This window comes from Salvelinus fontinalis, chromosome 16 (genome assembly GCF_029448725.1).
Source record: "Salvelinus fontinalis isolate EN_2023a chromosome 16, ASM2944872v1, whole genome shotgun sequence".
Taxonomy (NCBI): domain Eukaryota; kingdom Metazoa; phylum Chordata; class Actinopteri; order Salmoniformes; family Salmonidae; genus Salvelinus; species Salvelinus fontinalis.
The window spans coordinates 18023155-18039821 of record NC_074680.1 but is presented as its reverse complement, the minus strand read 5'-3'; the positions used below and the strand labels follow the sequence as shown (position 1 = coordinate 18039821).

Sequence of the window (16667 nt, the reverse complement as noted above, 5' to 3'; positions counted from 1 at the left end):
GGTGGGCTCTGAGGAGTGAAAGTGTGTCCCTTCTGCAATTGGCTGCGAGTCTAAATGTTTCATTATGCGTCTCATTGTTCCTTTGTTGGGATGGGGGTATAAATGCACCCCTGTAGAGCTGCAGGAGGACAGACCGCTGACGAGGACCAGACATAGCACATCTCCTGCCTTCGTCTACTGTATCTAGCTATCTACTGAGCTCTGACAGAAGTACGAGAGAGAGAGCATTGCCCCTCAGCGAGCGGTGGGGGAAAAAAAGAGTGAAACATTTTTCAAGAACTTTTCACCAAAGGCTTTGGCTCTAACCTCAGCTGCTTTGGGGATTTAGTTGTCTTTTCTACTTTCGTGTATAACGTTTATTTTTTTTACTTATTCAACGGCTGAGATGGATTCTGATGCTGGCTCCAACTCCAGCCGCTCCTCATCTCCAGACCTGGTGGTGGACGACTCCATGGGTAGCTTCTTCTCGAACAAGATGTTTCAGGCCTACTGCCAGGAGGAGGGGGCAGCCAGGGCTGCCGGCCAGGGCAGGGCTGACCACTGTGCTGGGGGAGGCAAGAGCAAGACCCGGGCTGACCTCAAAGAGGGTGACGACGTGCAGGACCTTAGGCTGAAGGTGAATGGCAGAGAGAGGAAGAGGATGCATGACCTGAACCAGGCATTAGACGGCCTGAGAGAGGTCATGCCCTACGCTCAGGGGCCCTCTGTCCGCAAGCTCTCAAAGATCTCCACCCTGCTGCTGGCCCGTAACTATATCCTCATGTTGTCTAGCTCTCTGGAGGAGATGAAAAAGCTGGTTGGGGATGTGTACGGAGGCAGTGGTGCCCAGAGTCGCACCAGCCACCCCCGGATCACCCTTCCGGCCCCCACAGCCCATCTCCCACTGCACCCCTTGGCCCAGAACCTGCACTCCCTGGTTGGCAGTACGGCCTCAGCTCTCCACCACCCCTCGCCTCCCTCTGCTCCAGCCCCACACTCACCGCCCTCTGCAAGCTACATGGGCTTCCACCATGCACCGGTACAGAGCCTGCTGAAGGACCCTCTCCACCTAGCCAGCTCCTACAGGCACTTCCCTGGTATGCCCTGTCCCTGCTCGCTCTGCCAGCCTCTACCAACCACCACATCCACCCTGCACAGCTTTTCCATGGGCAAGTGAGCAGGCGACACTTAGGACTGAAGTTGAGGCCCAACCCAGGACAAAGTAGCTCACTGCCAGTGGATTGAGAAAAATCATTGGTTTAACTGTAAAAAAAACACTGGTAGCCTCAGGACCTGTACATATTTTGTATATAGTGTATCTTTTATTGAGTATGCCGCTGCTATTTTTTCCAATTGACATGCCTTGTTTATATTGAAAGGATTTAAAATGCACACACAGGGACCATTTCATACTGTTGTTCTTGGAACTAACAGCAAGAATAGCTGCTATGGCTATTCAATATCAGTGTTACTGAAACAAATGACAAAGATGGAAAGTACTGTGTCCTTCTGTGCAGGTGTCCTATTTTCCTAAATTAAACTTTTGATATAAAAAAAGTAAAATGTTCTGCTGTTTTACTTGAGACAGTCTATTTACATCAGAAATTTAAATCTATTAACATCTACTTACATTTTATTTGCATCAGACTATTGTGTTTTTGAGCATGTCGTTCATGTTTTTAATTTTCTAATTGGCTATGTAGCAGCACTACAATAGTAAAACATAACTATATTATATTTACCATTGCTGTGCACTGTATTTTAGGGTCTCTCCATGGTAGACCCAGGAGGGTGTAGTAGTTATCGATGCTGAGCAGGGGAGGGGAGGGGTGGGTTTAGAGTAGAGAGGGTGTTGGTTGCTAACCAGCCTAGAGAGGAGAGGCCTACCCCTGAGCTAAAGAGAGACAGAAGGGCCAGACAATGCAGCTCTGCAGAGGGAGGTTGAATGTGGCACTCTGAGCTCTGGGATCATCCATCTTCACTTCAACAGGGTGTGGGAGATGAAAGGGCAGCGCGGGCGCCAGGATGGCGATTCACTTTTGTCTGGCGCAGGCGGGGGACAGGGCTGTGGCCTTCTCATCTGTGGGCCAGAGGATTTGTCACTGTCCCTTAAGGACATGGCTGTATTCATACCTAGGGCGCATCTGAATAATGCAAGTAGATATGGCACATTTTTACATAGGATGTTTAAACATAAGAATACACAACAAATCTCATTGGGAGATAATAGTGTATATGGCAGTATTGTAACTTCAACTTTTTTTTATTTAAACCAACAAATCAAAACAGATATTTAAAGATAAAAATATATCTATCTTCATGAAACCAATTATATAAAAAAATTATAGTCAATGATTGACTAGCTTTACCAAACACTCCAGAACAATGACATATGTGGGATGGAAGCCACAGACATGTATTTACTCAAACCCCCAACAATGACTCACCCTCACTTAGCAACAAGTCAAGCGTGTAAAATACATGCTTATCCTCCCATGGCTGATGGATGAGGTGGAGATCAGGGGAGAAATTAAGAGATGTAACTCCTCAGTTCCCCTTCAACCCCCTCCTCCATGAGAGCTCTGAATAGAGCTGGACAATAGCTGTGCATGGGACACAAAGACCGGGGGAAGCCAAGCTCTCGTGCCTGGGACACAGGCCCCTTCCATTCAATCTACATTTCATCATGGTAACAAGCGCCGTTGGGCCAAAAGGCCTGACACATCGCCTGCCACAAAGGCGGTTAGCTCTAATTTATGGGGCTATTGACACTGTAAAGAGCCCCTGTCAGTACTCTGGGACTGTCAGCTGTGGGACGTCCCAGTGGGGGGAGGCAGCTGCCAGCCCAGCCAAGGGAGGGGCCTTCTGTGGTGGGGACGGACGCTCCGGCATCACCTGGTCCCTGGTCCCCTGACACTGGGACCCTGAGTCCCCCCCCCCCCCCTCGTATTTTGGGCACAGGTGGAATTGGGAAGCAGAACACATTGTTCGGATTAGTGGGATCGGCCTCCCTTTGCTGATAATTAGGGACATTTACTTGTGCAAAGCTGGTGTTTTTGTGTCGCTAGCTGATGGTGTTAACCCACGAAGCAGCAGCAGGATGGAGAAGGTGTGGGTGTGTGTGTGGGTGTGTGGCGTGTAATGGATATGCATCTTAAATCATACAGTGCCTTTCCGAGCCATTATGGCCAGCCACTGTCGTCATCATAGTGCTTTTACCATATGCTGACCTGTTATGTGCTGTCTGAAGTATGTATGTTAGGAGCATATGCTGTGAATAGGCTACCATGTTTAGGAAACTCCACATTAAACACATAGAACATAGGACGTGTGAAGTAAAAAGGGCTTTTAATGTGAAGGTTTTATCATGTTGAATGAGTAGTGCATGGTTCATGATACAGGCTTATTTCTACATTACCATGAACAGCTGTGAGACTTGACAATATTTTGGGACTTATCCATTAAAAATGATAAAACATAAACATGAGGGGTAAAAACATGCAAAAATTCAACAGCTTTTTCAGTAGCAAGAAAAATACCTAATAGTAGCTAGGTTTCCATCCAATTGGTGACAGATTTTCAATCAAATATTCTAAATTCTGCATGAAACAATATGCGCATTTTCCCACCAAAGACGTGTTTCCATCAAATTGACTTGTTGCGCATAAAAGGCTGTGCGTGAAAATTACTTTTGCGGTTACATTTTTTTCCCAGCAAAAATGTTTGTGTTACAGTATATAGCGAATGTGCCCACTCTGGTCTTGGCACGTGTGCTCTACCCAACAGTTTGCAGATGTGGGTATACAGTAGTCTACATTATGAGATTATTATGGACAAAAGAGTGAGATTATTTTATTTGTCAAACGACAGCCAAGAACCAATCATCATGACCCTCGATATTTATTGGAAAGAAACATAAGCTCATCACCTTGCACTTTCACCACCCTGTGAAGTTCATCATCATTTATTTCATCTGTTGCCTAATAAACTGTATGTTTTCCTGAGTCGAAGTAGGAGGACCACACACCATGTCAACGCCTTCGATATGATGGTTCTCATATCAATATTTGCACATAAAGGCATTTCCACAGCCATTTCTCACATTCATACATTTTACCAACACAGAACAATCCCACCTTGTCGAGCATATTTTCTTTTGTCCACATTTGAAAATGTACAGTACCGACAGATTTGCTGTTTCCATCAAGCCTGTCGTGACATTTCACTCTAATAAAAAGGTTGGATGGAACATCGGAGAAAAGAAAAGCCTCAAACTGAGTGGAGAGTAAAGACTGCATAGTCATTATTTCCACTACTATATACAGTTGCCATGATCATGCTAGCTAGCGGCACCACCCCATAGAGACAGATGGATGAGTTAACAGGAGGGAATGCTAATCAATAGAAGGGTGTGTGTTACCCTGGGCTCAGCAGTAGACAGGATCGACAGTTAATTAGGGAACTGAAGGAGACAATTAAGGGGATTGAGAGTCTGGACAGAGGAGACATATTGCAGAACATACGCACACATTGTACGTCGTCTGGGTACAGGGGATCTTCAATTAAGGGAGAGCACTCCACCAGAAGCTTGCAGCCTGACCTTTTTACTATCAGCTCAGTAAAGTCTGGCTCCCCTTCACCCTGCATACTGATGAGGGGGAAACACAGCTGGGATAGGGTCAACACACACACACACACACACACACACACTGGTCTGGGAATTCGTGTAGACCCGTTAAAGTTTGAGTAACATACGGGCAGATTAAATTTGAATGCTAGTCATGTGGCTAGGTGAGTTAATGATCTACCTACAACAAAATATGAGTTATCAGACGTCCTGTCTCTAGGTGGAGACAGTGCTATTGACTGGCAGGCCACACTTTACCTAATTTATCATATTGAACAAGCTCAAACTGGTTCAGAATGATAGCCTATAGACCATGAACATCAGAAACCATACATTTTTTTTTTGCATCCCATTAAAATGAGTGTTACGACCTTTGCATGGGCATAATTAGCCAAATATGCAAACCTAACCAACTGTCTGGCTCAGCTCTAGCCAATTACCTAAACTCCTCCACGGAGTTGAGCGCAGACTAGAGTTTGACTCCTCTATGTGTCGATACTTCAAAAATGTAAATTCTTACCCTTACCATGTAGCTGTTTGTCCTCTGTTTTTGGGAGCCTTTCTTTGTTGCTGAAATGCTTACTTTTTATTAAACGTTAATCAAACACAACCACTGACTGTGACCTCATTGCTGTTGCTCTAAGATAGATGGCAACTAAGTGTGAATGCGCATTTGCCAATTGAAACAGTCGGTGGTGGTTGTATTTGAGTAACATTTTATTAAAAAGTATGGATTTCAGCACACAAAAAAAGGCACGCAACAACAGAAGACAAACACAGGTACACAGTAAGGGTTTAAGAATATTTTTTTTAAAGTATCGGCAGACACATAGCAATTCGAAGGAATCAGAGGTTCATTTCTCACTCAACTCCGTGGAGGAGCTCAGCCCTAAAGGCTTATTCTGAAATCTTTGTTTGGCTTTCATTTTAGCTGGCCTTAATAATTAACACAAGTGGGTGCAAGGTTGGGGTTCAATTATGATAGATGTTTAAGCAGAATTTGAACGCAATGTCGGATTTAGTTTTCCCCTTATGAGAATAAATTGCAGTCAGAATGCAGTATGCTGCAAATACTGCTTCCAAAAAAACTAAGAAATATTACTGCAGTTACAACGCAGTTACAATGCAGTATAATTGCAGTTATTCTGTAATTACTGCGTCAACATACCACAGTGGAGTGCAGTGACTGCACTTTTACTGCAGTTTCAAAACTGCAATCTTTTTTTTATAAGGGTCATAAAGTTAATGATTATGCTTTTTTTGACATCGCTGCCACAGAGAATCTGAATACTGAAGAGTATTTCTGTCTGTTATGAAGCCATTTTGTGGGGAAAAACTCATTCTGATTGGCTGGGCCCACCCATTGCTGCACCCCTGCCCAGTCATGTCAAATCCATAGATTAGGGCCTAATTAATTTATTTCAATTGACTAATTTCCTGTATTAGTAGGAACTGTATTTCAGTCAAATGTTTGCAATTGTTGCATGTTGCATTTATATTTTTGTTCAGTATAAAAGCATTGCATGAATCTATCATCGTATTTGCAGGTCCGAGAAATGTCATGCAATTCTACGTAATTTTACATATTAGCAGAATATTTTTTTGTATCACACAAATTGACAAAATTACAGGCTAAGAATGGACAGAGAGATATGTGTATGTGTTCATCGTATCACATCTCTCCAATGCCAAATCAGTGTGTCTTGATAGCAACGAAACTGTCCCTGTTTGCAAATAATTAAATCTGAGATGTCATTAGGAATCTGAGCATGGTACTTTCAAAGGTTACGCCTACCTTTCCACCCCAGACAAAGTAGGCCTACAGATGCAGAACATTTTAAGCTTCAACTGCTGGCCACTCTTCTTCTGTGGCTTAACTCAATGAGAGAAGGCCACAAGTGTTTCCCTAAAAGCTGTCTGGGTTTAAACATCTTCTATTGTACAGAACGTGAAAAGCTTAATCAATTGATAGTGACATAATTAGATTACTTCCCAAGCAAAGTAAAAATGTTTGTCTCCTCGGCTATAGAAGGTTGTAGCTCAGCCTCTGAATGTCAGAGAAACTAAACAATGACATCCCATATGGATCACGGGAGACATGTTTTCCCCAGGTATTTTACGGCTTGTTTCTAGCATACAGCACTGTGGACCAAAGCGCCGTTATAAATCACTTTATATAATCAGATCAGTTTTATTTTCTTCAAAATCTTAATCTAACAAGGGCTAGGTCTGTTTTTTTGGCCATTTCTTTAATAAAAAGTAGGCATATGGCATACCCCCTAAATTAGAGTCTTGGTTTTAATTTAACAGCCCTTCACTGACATAATGATGGGTCGTTCGCAAACGGCTCTTTTTGAACTGAGCTCAAAACAAGGTTTTTCTGTAGATAATTTCCAAAATAATTCTTGAAAGAGGATGAATCCTCAATGCAGAAACAATAAATAGTAGCGAGAGCGTATCAATCTGGTCCACTCTAATTTGTTCAGTGTTTAAGGCCATCTAAAAATTAGGACAGGTAAACATTTATTTGAATATGCATTTCCCGATCTGACAATAATAGCCTAGCTTTTGATCTTTACATTTGAGATTTGCAATATTGTTCATGGTTCTAAGTAAACTTTTAAGCATTTTGAATGTAGAGACATTTGTGAGCCAAATGTGCCTGCTCTTTTACATGAACAGAGCCCAATGAGCCAGCTCACTGAAAAGACTCGGAATGCCCATCACTACACTGACACGGAGGTAGGCTATTTAAAGAGTTCATGGTGGGTGGAGGAGTTGACCGACGAATCTAGGGGTATAGTACCCTATTGCCTACCTCCTATTTCTTAAGTAGGAAGAAATAGGCTACAACACAAAGCCCTCTTGTTAGTAAAGTCTAATTAAAATTAAGAAGTTGAAATGAACTATGCCTACTTGAATTTGCCTACTTTCAGGACCATGATCTATTCATTTCCGATTGATTGTGCCATGGCTGTTGCCTCAAGTTTCAGAACCACAATGTGGGTTATTGTGAGGTCAATAACTCTGATAAATAGGCCTTCATCATGGTCAAGAAACATATAATAATAAAACATATTTTAGTAGTAGCACGCTATCAAAGTTGACCTCCGGTCCTCCTCATTATCACGCTCTCCTCCTCAAAGAGAACAGAACAAAACATAGGCTATAGGCTAGTGTGCGTGCAAGACAGTGGCAACCTGTCACCAGTGGCAACAAAATTTGCCCATGAAGGACCACCATTCCACCTTCCTGTTCAAGTGAGCACAGCATAAGGTGAGTCCAAAAAGGTATTGTATGCTACTGAATAGTTATGTAATATATTTGGTCTATTTACCCCTCTCAATTTTGCCTACTGTTCTGACTTTGTGGTGCACATGTAGCCTGTTTTAGAGAAATGTAATCATTGAATAATTTCACTGCCAGACAAGGCTCCACTGATAGCCAGGTGTAGCAGTGGTAAGATGTTGGGAAAGCTTTATGTAGGTTTGTGGGCACCGTTTGTCACCGTTATAGCGCAATTCATGTATTGTTTAGTGTTGTGTAGTGGCTTTGCTACTACACACTTTTTTTTTGCCCCACCAAGATTTACATGCTTAAATCGCCCCTGGTGCAAGTTAGTGCATTTTTTGGAATAGGCCTAATAAAACAGTGGTTCCCAAACTTTTTCACTCAGGCCCCCCTTTCAGCATTGGGGAACATTTAGCTGTTTTAAAGCTCATTTTCTTGCAACTCTATACATTTTGCCATGTCCTGTGATATTTAAGTGATTCAAACATTACAACAAAATCTATGGGCTAAAAAACATTAGCTGACATGGGCTAGTTGATCTGGACATTTCTGACAAGTTATAAATATCTCTCTAAGGTATGCAATGACTGACATGACAAGAGGAACTGATGATGCACTACCCAATTTCGAAATTGCATTCTTCTATCAACAAGTAAATTGAAAGCTCCCCCATTTTCCTCCAAAAAGTGTGTAGTATTATGTAAATGTTGACCCATCCCTAACCATGATCATTTGCAGACACAGACATAGACCTAAAAAATAGCCTAAAGAGCTAATAATGAATTTGGTAAATAATAATACATTTTACACGAGCTATCTACCCTAAAGCTGTATTTAGTAGACGCAGATACAAATTGAAAAGCCTTTCTTTTAGAGGGACAAGCTTTTTCCTAATTCAGCAGGGTCAGAGTTCAGTAAATGCCGGTGATGTCGTCATGGTCTGAAGATGGCTGAAGGGTGAGTGAGAAGTCGCAAAATAGTTTTTGTTTGATAAATTAACCATCGTATTATAATCACACCTTTGGCATGGGTTTTCTTCATATACGATGTTGCTTCCTTCATATTTAGCTCTTACTACATTCACACATTTCAAAACGTTCTGTCTGTTCTCGAGGCAATGTGAGGAAGTCCGTCGGTGTTTGTTTACCAAAATATTGCACCAGCTGGTTAGCTTGATGGCTAACGTTAGGTGGCTAGCTAGCAGTGACTAACAGACTGGTTGCTGCCTAATCGCAGAGACCGACGTTTTAATCGCGTGACAAATGTAATTTTGTCGATTATTTCTACCGCCTGTTGTATTTATTAAAAGTGATTGATAAAATACAGTGCCATGGTTCCAACCGTAGCTAACTTTGTTAGCATGACACCTAACCAGCTAGGCTAGATGCACATTCACTGGGGTGTATTCATAACCTATTGAAACTGAAACCGTTTATCGTTTAAGAACCAAACGAAATTAAACAGAGCAAACGGAACATAACGGGGAGGGACCTACCTAAATTTGTCCTAGAGAAACAGTAGACATACACTCATCTGACAGCAATCTAGCCAGTTTAGCTGACTGGCTAGCTAACACCTGGGGTGTATTCATTACGGCAATTATGCAACAAACCGTTTACTCCAAACTGCAAACGTTTTACAACAGAAACGGCGTAATGAATACACCCCAGGTGTTGGCTAGCCAGTCAGCTAAACTGGCTAGATTGCTGTCAGATGAGTGTATGTACACTGTTACTCTCCTGTCTGGCCAGGTTGTAGGTAACGTTAGCTAGGCCATTAACATAAGTATCTAAAATGCAAGATATGTATTGCATGACATTGCCCTGTTGATCCATTTTAAAGTCACATCACCATGTCTCTTGACTCCAGGGAAGGCTGTGAAGGCTGGTGGGGAGGCTGGCTTCAGCAAAGCTTCCAGGCCGTCAAAGATAAGGTAGGCATCCATGCTAGCCTGCACAAATAATCAGGTGCTCTCTCCTTATGATGCATAATAAGCTACAAAATAAACTAGCTGGCTATTTTGTTATGTGCTGTTTATCAAGAAGGCAAATTCAATGTTTTCAACATGACTCATAAAAGTCAATGAATATCCTTGTGATGTCCAATGTATGCTGCTATTGCAGACATCTCACCTTGTTTGGACTTCCCAATGTAACTCCAACATTTTGTTTTTACAGTCATCTGAGGCGTATGAGTTTATAAAGCGTGACCTGACAGAGTTCTCCAACGTAGTGCAACATGATACTGCGTGCTCCATCGTCGCCACAGCAAGTGCTGTTAGAAGCAAACTAGCGGTAGGCCACTTTACTACGGGTCTCAGTGACCCATATGAGAAAAGCTAATATGCATTGTCACTTGGTTATTTGTAGGCATACTTCCTGTCTGACATATGCCACCTGTCCCACTTTGTTTCAGGTGGAGGGCTCCTCTGACACCACAGAGAAGGTGAAGAAGAGCCTGTCCAGTTTCTTAGGCGTGATAACAGACACCCTCGCTCCTCCCCAGGACATGACCATTGACTGTGATGTCATCACGCTAGTGGCAACTCCTGCAGGCACCACAGAGGTGTATGACAGCACCAAGGTGAGGATGTTTAGATTGTGTTTAACTAATCACCGTGACAGTGTCATTCAACTACTTAAGGAAGCGATACTATGCTGTTTTACATTTTACTGCACTTACTGCTAATATACCAGAATGTATCTCAGAAATGTTAACATTGTTAGAGCTTCTCCCCCACCTGTTCAAACATGTATGAGTGGTTAGTCTCAGAAGTGATACTGAGCTACACAGCAGAGGGGATGGTTTATCCACAGACTTGTGCTTTAGGCTTCAAGAGATTAAAATGTTTTTGTTATCGGTCTCTTTTTGTTGCAATACTAGATACCAGGGGTGTATTCACTAGGAACCAAACGTGCAGGGACCTACTTGAATTTGTCCAATCCAATAGAAACTCATGTTGTCACATGAGTTACAGTTTGTGTTTTGTTCCCTAGGCTCGTCTCTACAGTCTACAAGCTGACCCTGCTACATACTGCAATGAGCCTGATGGTGAACAGTCCACAATTTTCTTTTCCATCTGTTTCTTCACTCTTCTGATTATATTCAAGAAAAGGTCATGTGCCATGTAATGTCACTAACCAGGCTTCAGTCCCCTCAAAACATAACAAAGCCTACAGTATGGCAATGACAAGGGACTAAAGGCCCTATGTACATTTTTAGTCTGGAAGTCATGATGGATTCTCTTGGTAACTTTAGAAAAGGGAATGAAAATAAATGTTCCGGGCAACTCTCCCAACAAATCACAAGTTTGGATAGGTGGGGCTTAAAATGCGATCAGAAATTGCTCATGAAATACTCTTACCATAACCTGTAGGCAGACCTGCCAGAACGTTGCTATTTGAAACCAAAATTTGCAGGCAAAACTTTTGCAGTGGTTTTAGTGAAGGTAGTTGATTCAAATTAGCCACTTGCGAAATACATTCATTAAAAGAACCTCTGATCTCCATCTTGTTAGCTGCTATTTTGTTTCCTGGGGATGTTTACCTTAGGGAAACAAGCAAATAAGGCAGTGATGTAAGAAAACGGATGTCCTAACTCCTCCCTTTCCTCTTACCAAATGTTGTCTAAGGGCTCTATTCAATCTGAGAGACTACTAAATGTCTTCAAATGCGCTCCAATAATCCAAGCCTGCAAGCCCTCTCGTTTGATATTTCCGAAGCAAATGTGTGTTCAATTTCTGTGTATTGCCCACTGTACTCTGTGGGCATTAAAATCGGGTTTATGGATTGGGCCTACCCATTAATCATGGTCAAAATGAACTCCTATTACATTGAATACAAATAACTTGTCAGGACAAGACTTCTTATTTTCATGCAGTTAAACTGTCAAACATTTTAGTGTCTTGGGTGTGCTTTAATTGTGTGGCCTGTGTATTGTCCTAGGTCCCCTAGAGCAGTTTGATGTGTGGCTCTCCTGCTTCAGTCTGGAGGAGAGGAAAGGAGAGATCTCTGACCTCCTGGTCAACAGCCCCTCCATCAGGGCCCTTTACACCAAAATGGTACACTTATCTAAACCCTCCTGTTAAAAGGTCTTATCATAGAAACACTAGAGCTTAACATTATTTACCATGTTAATAGAATGTAAGTGAATTATTCTTGTTCCTAACAATGCAAAATCTGGGTGTGAAGTAGCATATTATGCATTTTGATCCCTAGGTGCCAGCAGCGGTAGCCCATTCTGAATTCTGGCAGCGGTATTTCTACAAAGTCTTTCAGTTGTACCAGGTAATTCCCACTTTTGTTACTGGCATGGATAGCTCTCGTGAACTGTCATGCACCCCCTTCTATCACGTTAGAAAGTAAACTCTTCCCTCTGCTGGACAGTTTGGAGAGGAGCCTCAGAGCTCCGGTAGGTTAGTAAAGACTCTGGGAAAACATTGAGATTGTGAAAGCTAATCTCAGCACCCAGAGCCAAATCTCCTGCTACTCGATTTGAGTTCAGATGCTTTCCAATGTTTCTTAACAAAGTCCACGCCCTCCTCTGCCAAAGCCCGTTCCCAGCCCCTTCCTCTTTTTCTGGAAAGTCAACCTGTGTTTATAATATTTTATGTGCTGCATGCTGACAAAATGGAGGTATCTTACGATGTTTTCGATGCAACTATTTCACAGGTAAGTTGTGTGTATTAGATAATTTTCAAGTTAAAATACCCATCACCACTTCATAGCACCAGCTCCCTGAATACATAAAAACACAAAAATCTGGTACTGTTCTGCTGATGAATAATAACTATTGTGACTGACCACCAGGAGGAGGCGAGAAGAGTGGCCCTGAAGCAGAGAGCAGAGCAGACTACCCACACAGAGGCTCTGGGCTGGGAGGAGGAGGATGAAGGTGTGTTGGATAGTGGATTTCACAATGGTGAAATGTTTTAGATTAGTGCAGGTCTGTCTCATGTGACTCACTGTTCTCTCTCCCTTATTTCTACCCCAGATGACTTCCTTGGCGTGACGTCTTCATCTCGCCTAGACTTCACACCCCCATTGGAAGACCCCGCGACAAAGCTGTCCCCACTCACACCAGTCACCATGGCGACGACCCCGCTCAGCCCCATCCCGTCTCCGAGTGGGGAGCGCTCCTCTACCCTCTCCTTGAGCAGCGACAGTGGCAGCCTGCCCACCCAGGTGGAGTTGAGACCAGCCAGGCCACATCCTGCAGTCGTGGAGCTGGCCCAGAAACTCAACAAGGCCAGCCTGGAGGAGAGCGAGCCAGAAGGGCAGCAGGAGGAGGAGAGGGAACAGGGGCAGCCTGAAGTTCAGGTAGAGTCCCCATCCCAGCCTGAGCCCACAGGGAAAGCTACAGCTGAGAGAGTAACAGTCCAGGCTCCTACCACCAGACCAGAGACAGAGGGGCCCCAGGACCTGAGGGTGTTTGAGCTCAACTCTGACAGTGGGAAATCTACACCTTCAAACAATGGCAAGAAAGGTAAAAGGGCATTCTATTCAGCTATTGATGTGACTGTGATTTGATTGAATAGGGCCTAAGCTGTTTGTGTCATATTACCATTTAACACTGTTCTATCTGACCCTGTGCCCCCCCCAACCCCTGCAGGGTCCAGCACAGATGTCAGTGAGGACTGGGAGAAGGACTTTGACCTGGACATGACAGAAGAGGAGGTGCAGATGGCGCTGTCTAGAGTTGCCGCTACAGGAGAGGTGGGCTATGATGTATTTGTCATATTTTTCTTGTTGTATTTCTTCTAACCTCAAACCATAACAAAGGATAACATGCCTTGGAAACAACTGTATTGAGCTAAATTACATGTTATTTTTCAGCTGGAGGATTGGGAGAACTGGGACTGACGATTGCCGTGCCATAGTGTTTCTATCCCGCCATTAAAGCAAGTTCTCGGCCAACGAACCATGCTTAACGTGTTTTAACTCCTTGTCAACGCTGTCACCATGTCACGTTTGTTCGTAGAGGAATGTCTGATGGGTTTGGACCATGTTGCTGAAAGCTCTAACAGAGCAATGGGAATCCAAGGCAATAAGATTTGTCAAGGCACCATCGGCTGTCAGTTTGTGCGTATAAGTCTCAAGGCTGATTACTCAGTCTTGTTGGTTATTTCTTGGAACAACTTATGACTTAGAGAATGACACTAGTTTAGTTGGTGTTCCATTTGACTAAAGCTATGTAACATCTATGAGGATAGGTTCCCCACATAAGGGGAGTTGCTGCTCTCTCTGTTCTGAAATGCCACAGTACATCGTTGCTAGTAGTTATTCCAAGTTATGAGTGGGGGGGTTATTATTTTACTTCAGGCTGGCGAATAGCCATAAGCTGTAACGCTGCTTATCACGTTACATAAGATGGAGTTCTTCACATGTGATTTATTGAATGTTGAATATGATTTAAACGTGTTTTTTTCCCCCCTCAAGTGATTTATTAACTCTTTTATCTTTTGCAAGTGAATATTCAAAATATACTTTGGCCTTCATAGAGAGCATTAATTTTGGATTCACTCAACTAGATACATGGCCTTGTCAGACACACTATAGTGCGGAAAAGATATCCAAATGTTTTGTCACACAAGACACTGATCTGAGTCTAAACCCAACTAATCCATGTTCTACGTTTTGACTTTGTTTTAGTCCCTGTCCTGCTTAGTAATTGATGTGAACATCTCTTCAGTGACCTCCAGAGGCCATGTTTCCTTTTTGTTTCTTGTCTCTGCTACACTAATGTTCACATCTATTATGCCATCAGGCCTGTTTGTCTATTATTCTGGGTAGGGAGGGGCTCATGTGTTGTCAATCGTCAAGAGAAGATCATTATGATGCAATAAAGAGGTGCCATGGTGCTAGAGTTTTGCGCTTGGATGTCTGAGGGGGATATGGTCTGTTATGTTATTTCTGATGTAAAATAATTAATGAGTAACAACACAGACTGCTGATCCCACAACCTGCTGTGCTTAGTATGGCAGACTGCACAACAGCTCTGGAGTTACCAGTGTGCGAGGAGTCGAGGCAGTGAGGGCTTTGTCTGCTTGATTTATGTAATGATATAGTATAGGCTAGCTTCATTCTGCAGTATCGCTTCATGCTATTCTGATATTTTATTGTAATAACTGTTGTCTTCATCAGTGTAAACAGTGACCAACACAAAGCATAAAGATGTAGTCTACAGATCTTTACAATGACTGCTTTTTATTTGAGTATAATTACTCTGTGCTTTGTTTTGCATGGCAGTGCAATCACATATGCATACAGTTGTACAGCAGATGTATCGTTTTAAGTTGTACGTTTCTGGTTACTAGTAGCTTGTTGGAGGGATTACTTAATAATGACTTGATATGTTGCATGTCTCATGTATTTCACTTGACATATATTTGCACTTTAAACACCAGTACGTTTAAAGCTGTTTTTTTTAGGCAATTATTTTTCTCTATTTTTCAAATGAGCATTGTCATTAAAAAGAGCATAATGCAAATGCTTAGTCATTGTCTGCACATTTGTAGGAAAAAAGGTTAGTGGCTGTAGTTTGTCTTCAACTCTGGATTTCTAGAAAATCATTGCTGCTGAGAAGTGAACTTGTCAAGAGCTGAACGTTTAGGCCATTATGATGGGGTACACCTTTGCCAGGGTAACGGTAACATCGCTACGTAGGCAGGTGTCATCGCTCTATGGTTTTACACCACATGGGACGTCGACAGTTTACAAACGTTGAAGGTCCGCATAAAAAGCAACCATGACCAGGTACCGCCACCAGACTAGAGTTTACAAAATGAAATCGCTGCCGGAGTGCCATATAGGCCTACCGAAATTCATTTTAGCCACAAAGAAGTCTCTATCTACAACATGTCCATCGACCGACATCGATGATGTCCCGATATCTCGGTAAATATGCCATGTCTACAGTCCTGTTAGCTAGGCCTAGACCACGAATCAGTGATTCAAATATGTTTAGTTTTTTCCTCTTTTCGCAATAGTTGTTTTTCTTTTTTCCCACTGATAGCCAGCTGCGCAGGTGTCCAGGTAACCACTGCCTAATCGTTTGGCGTGAAGATGTTTGTTTAGCGTCCATGGTGAACGAGCCCTCGCAGACCACGGAGAGTTGAGTAGGGAGACCGAACAGCTTGTCCTCAAAGGGGAAAAAGTAGCAATTGCTCGTCATACAATATCAAATTGGAGTGCAATAATTGTTGGAAATGCGTCAATAAACGTTAACATTTAAATCCAACCAAACTTTGTCCTTTTCTAAATATTTTTTTTCTTGTGCATTTATTTCTGTCTGGTATGGCTAAATACTGTACCATGGAGTAGAGTCGACGCTGATGTCTCGCCTGGCTTTAGGGTATTTATTTCAAAGTAGGCCACCCGGTGGCAGTGTTGCCTAATTTACTTCAGATTCAGAACATGCCTCACTTTCCACCCTTTTCCAATGGTTGACGTTGCAGCACTATTGCTTACCAATCTAATCCACTGGAGCTAATTATGAATTGGCATTTGATTCACAATTTACCCCGTCACAATAGATCCCAATTTTCTCCATGTCCTGAGCCACAATGGGTATTTGTGCAGATACCATCTTACTGCTATAATGGGGCAATGGCAGCCATCCTTCGTTGGAGAGATGCTGCTTGATTTTTTTTTCTTTCCACATAAATGGATGCATATTAACACATAGTATATTTCATATCTGAGGTATTTTTTCTCTAGTTTCCCCTTTTTATAGTGGTTGACATGAGCGTGTATGGGCTTGGCTTGTATGG

At 42.7% G+C, this 16667-nt stretch overlaps 2 protein-coding genes across 3 annotated transcripts; both read left to right on the top strand.

Annotated features, from left to right (window-relative positions):
• The first annotated feature begins 150 nt into the window (after positions 1–150).
• On the top strand, positions 151–1485 carry LOC129813422 (oligodendrocyte transcription factor 3-like). The gene has a single exon (XM_055865757.1). The coding sequence runs from the start codon at positions 386–388 to the stop codon at positions 1154–1156; it is 771 nt and encodes a 256-aa protein (XP_055721732.1). The 5' UTR covers positions 151–385; the 3' UTR covers positions 1157–1485.
• Positions 1486–8754: 7269 nt separating this feature from the next.
• Positions 8755–15385, top strand: LOC129812756 (BSD domain-containing protein 1-like). Of its 2 annotated transcripts, none has more exons than XM_055864593.1 (11): positions 8755–8854; positions 9767–9830; positions 10075–10191; positions 10313–10480; positions 10894–10948; positions 11842–11957; positions 12115–12183; positions 12706–12790; positions 12890–13381; positions 13508–13611; positions 13732–15385. In XM_055864593.1, the coding sequence occupies exons 1-11, from the start codon at positions 8844–8846 to the stop codon at positions 13756–13758; spliced, it is 1308 nt and encodes a 435-aa protein (XP_055720568.1). In that variant the 5' UTR covers positions 8755–8843; the 3' UTR covers positions 13759–15385. The 2 variants fall into 2 exon arrangements, with proteins under 2 accessions (XP_055720568.1, XP_055720569.1); XM_055864594.1 differs by lacking the exon at positions 8755–8854 and adding an exon at positions 9138–9161.
• The last annotated feature ends 1282 nt before the right edge of the window (positions 15386–16667 follow it).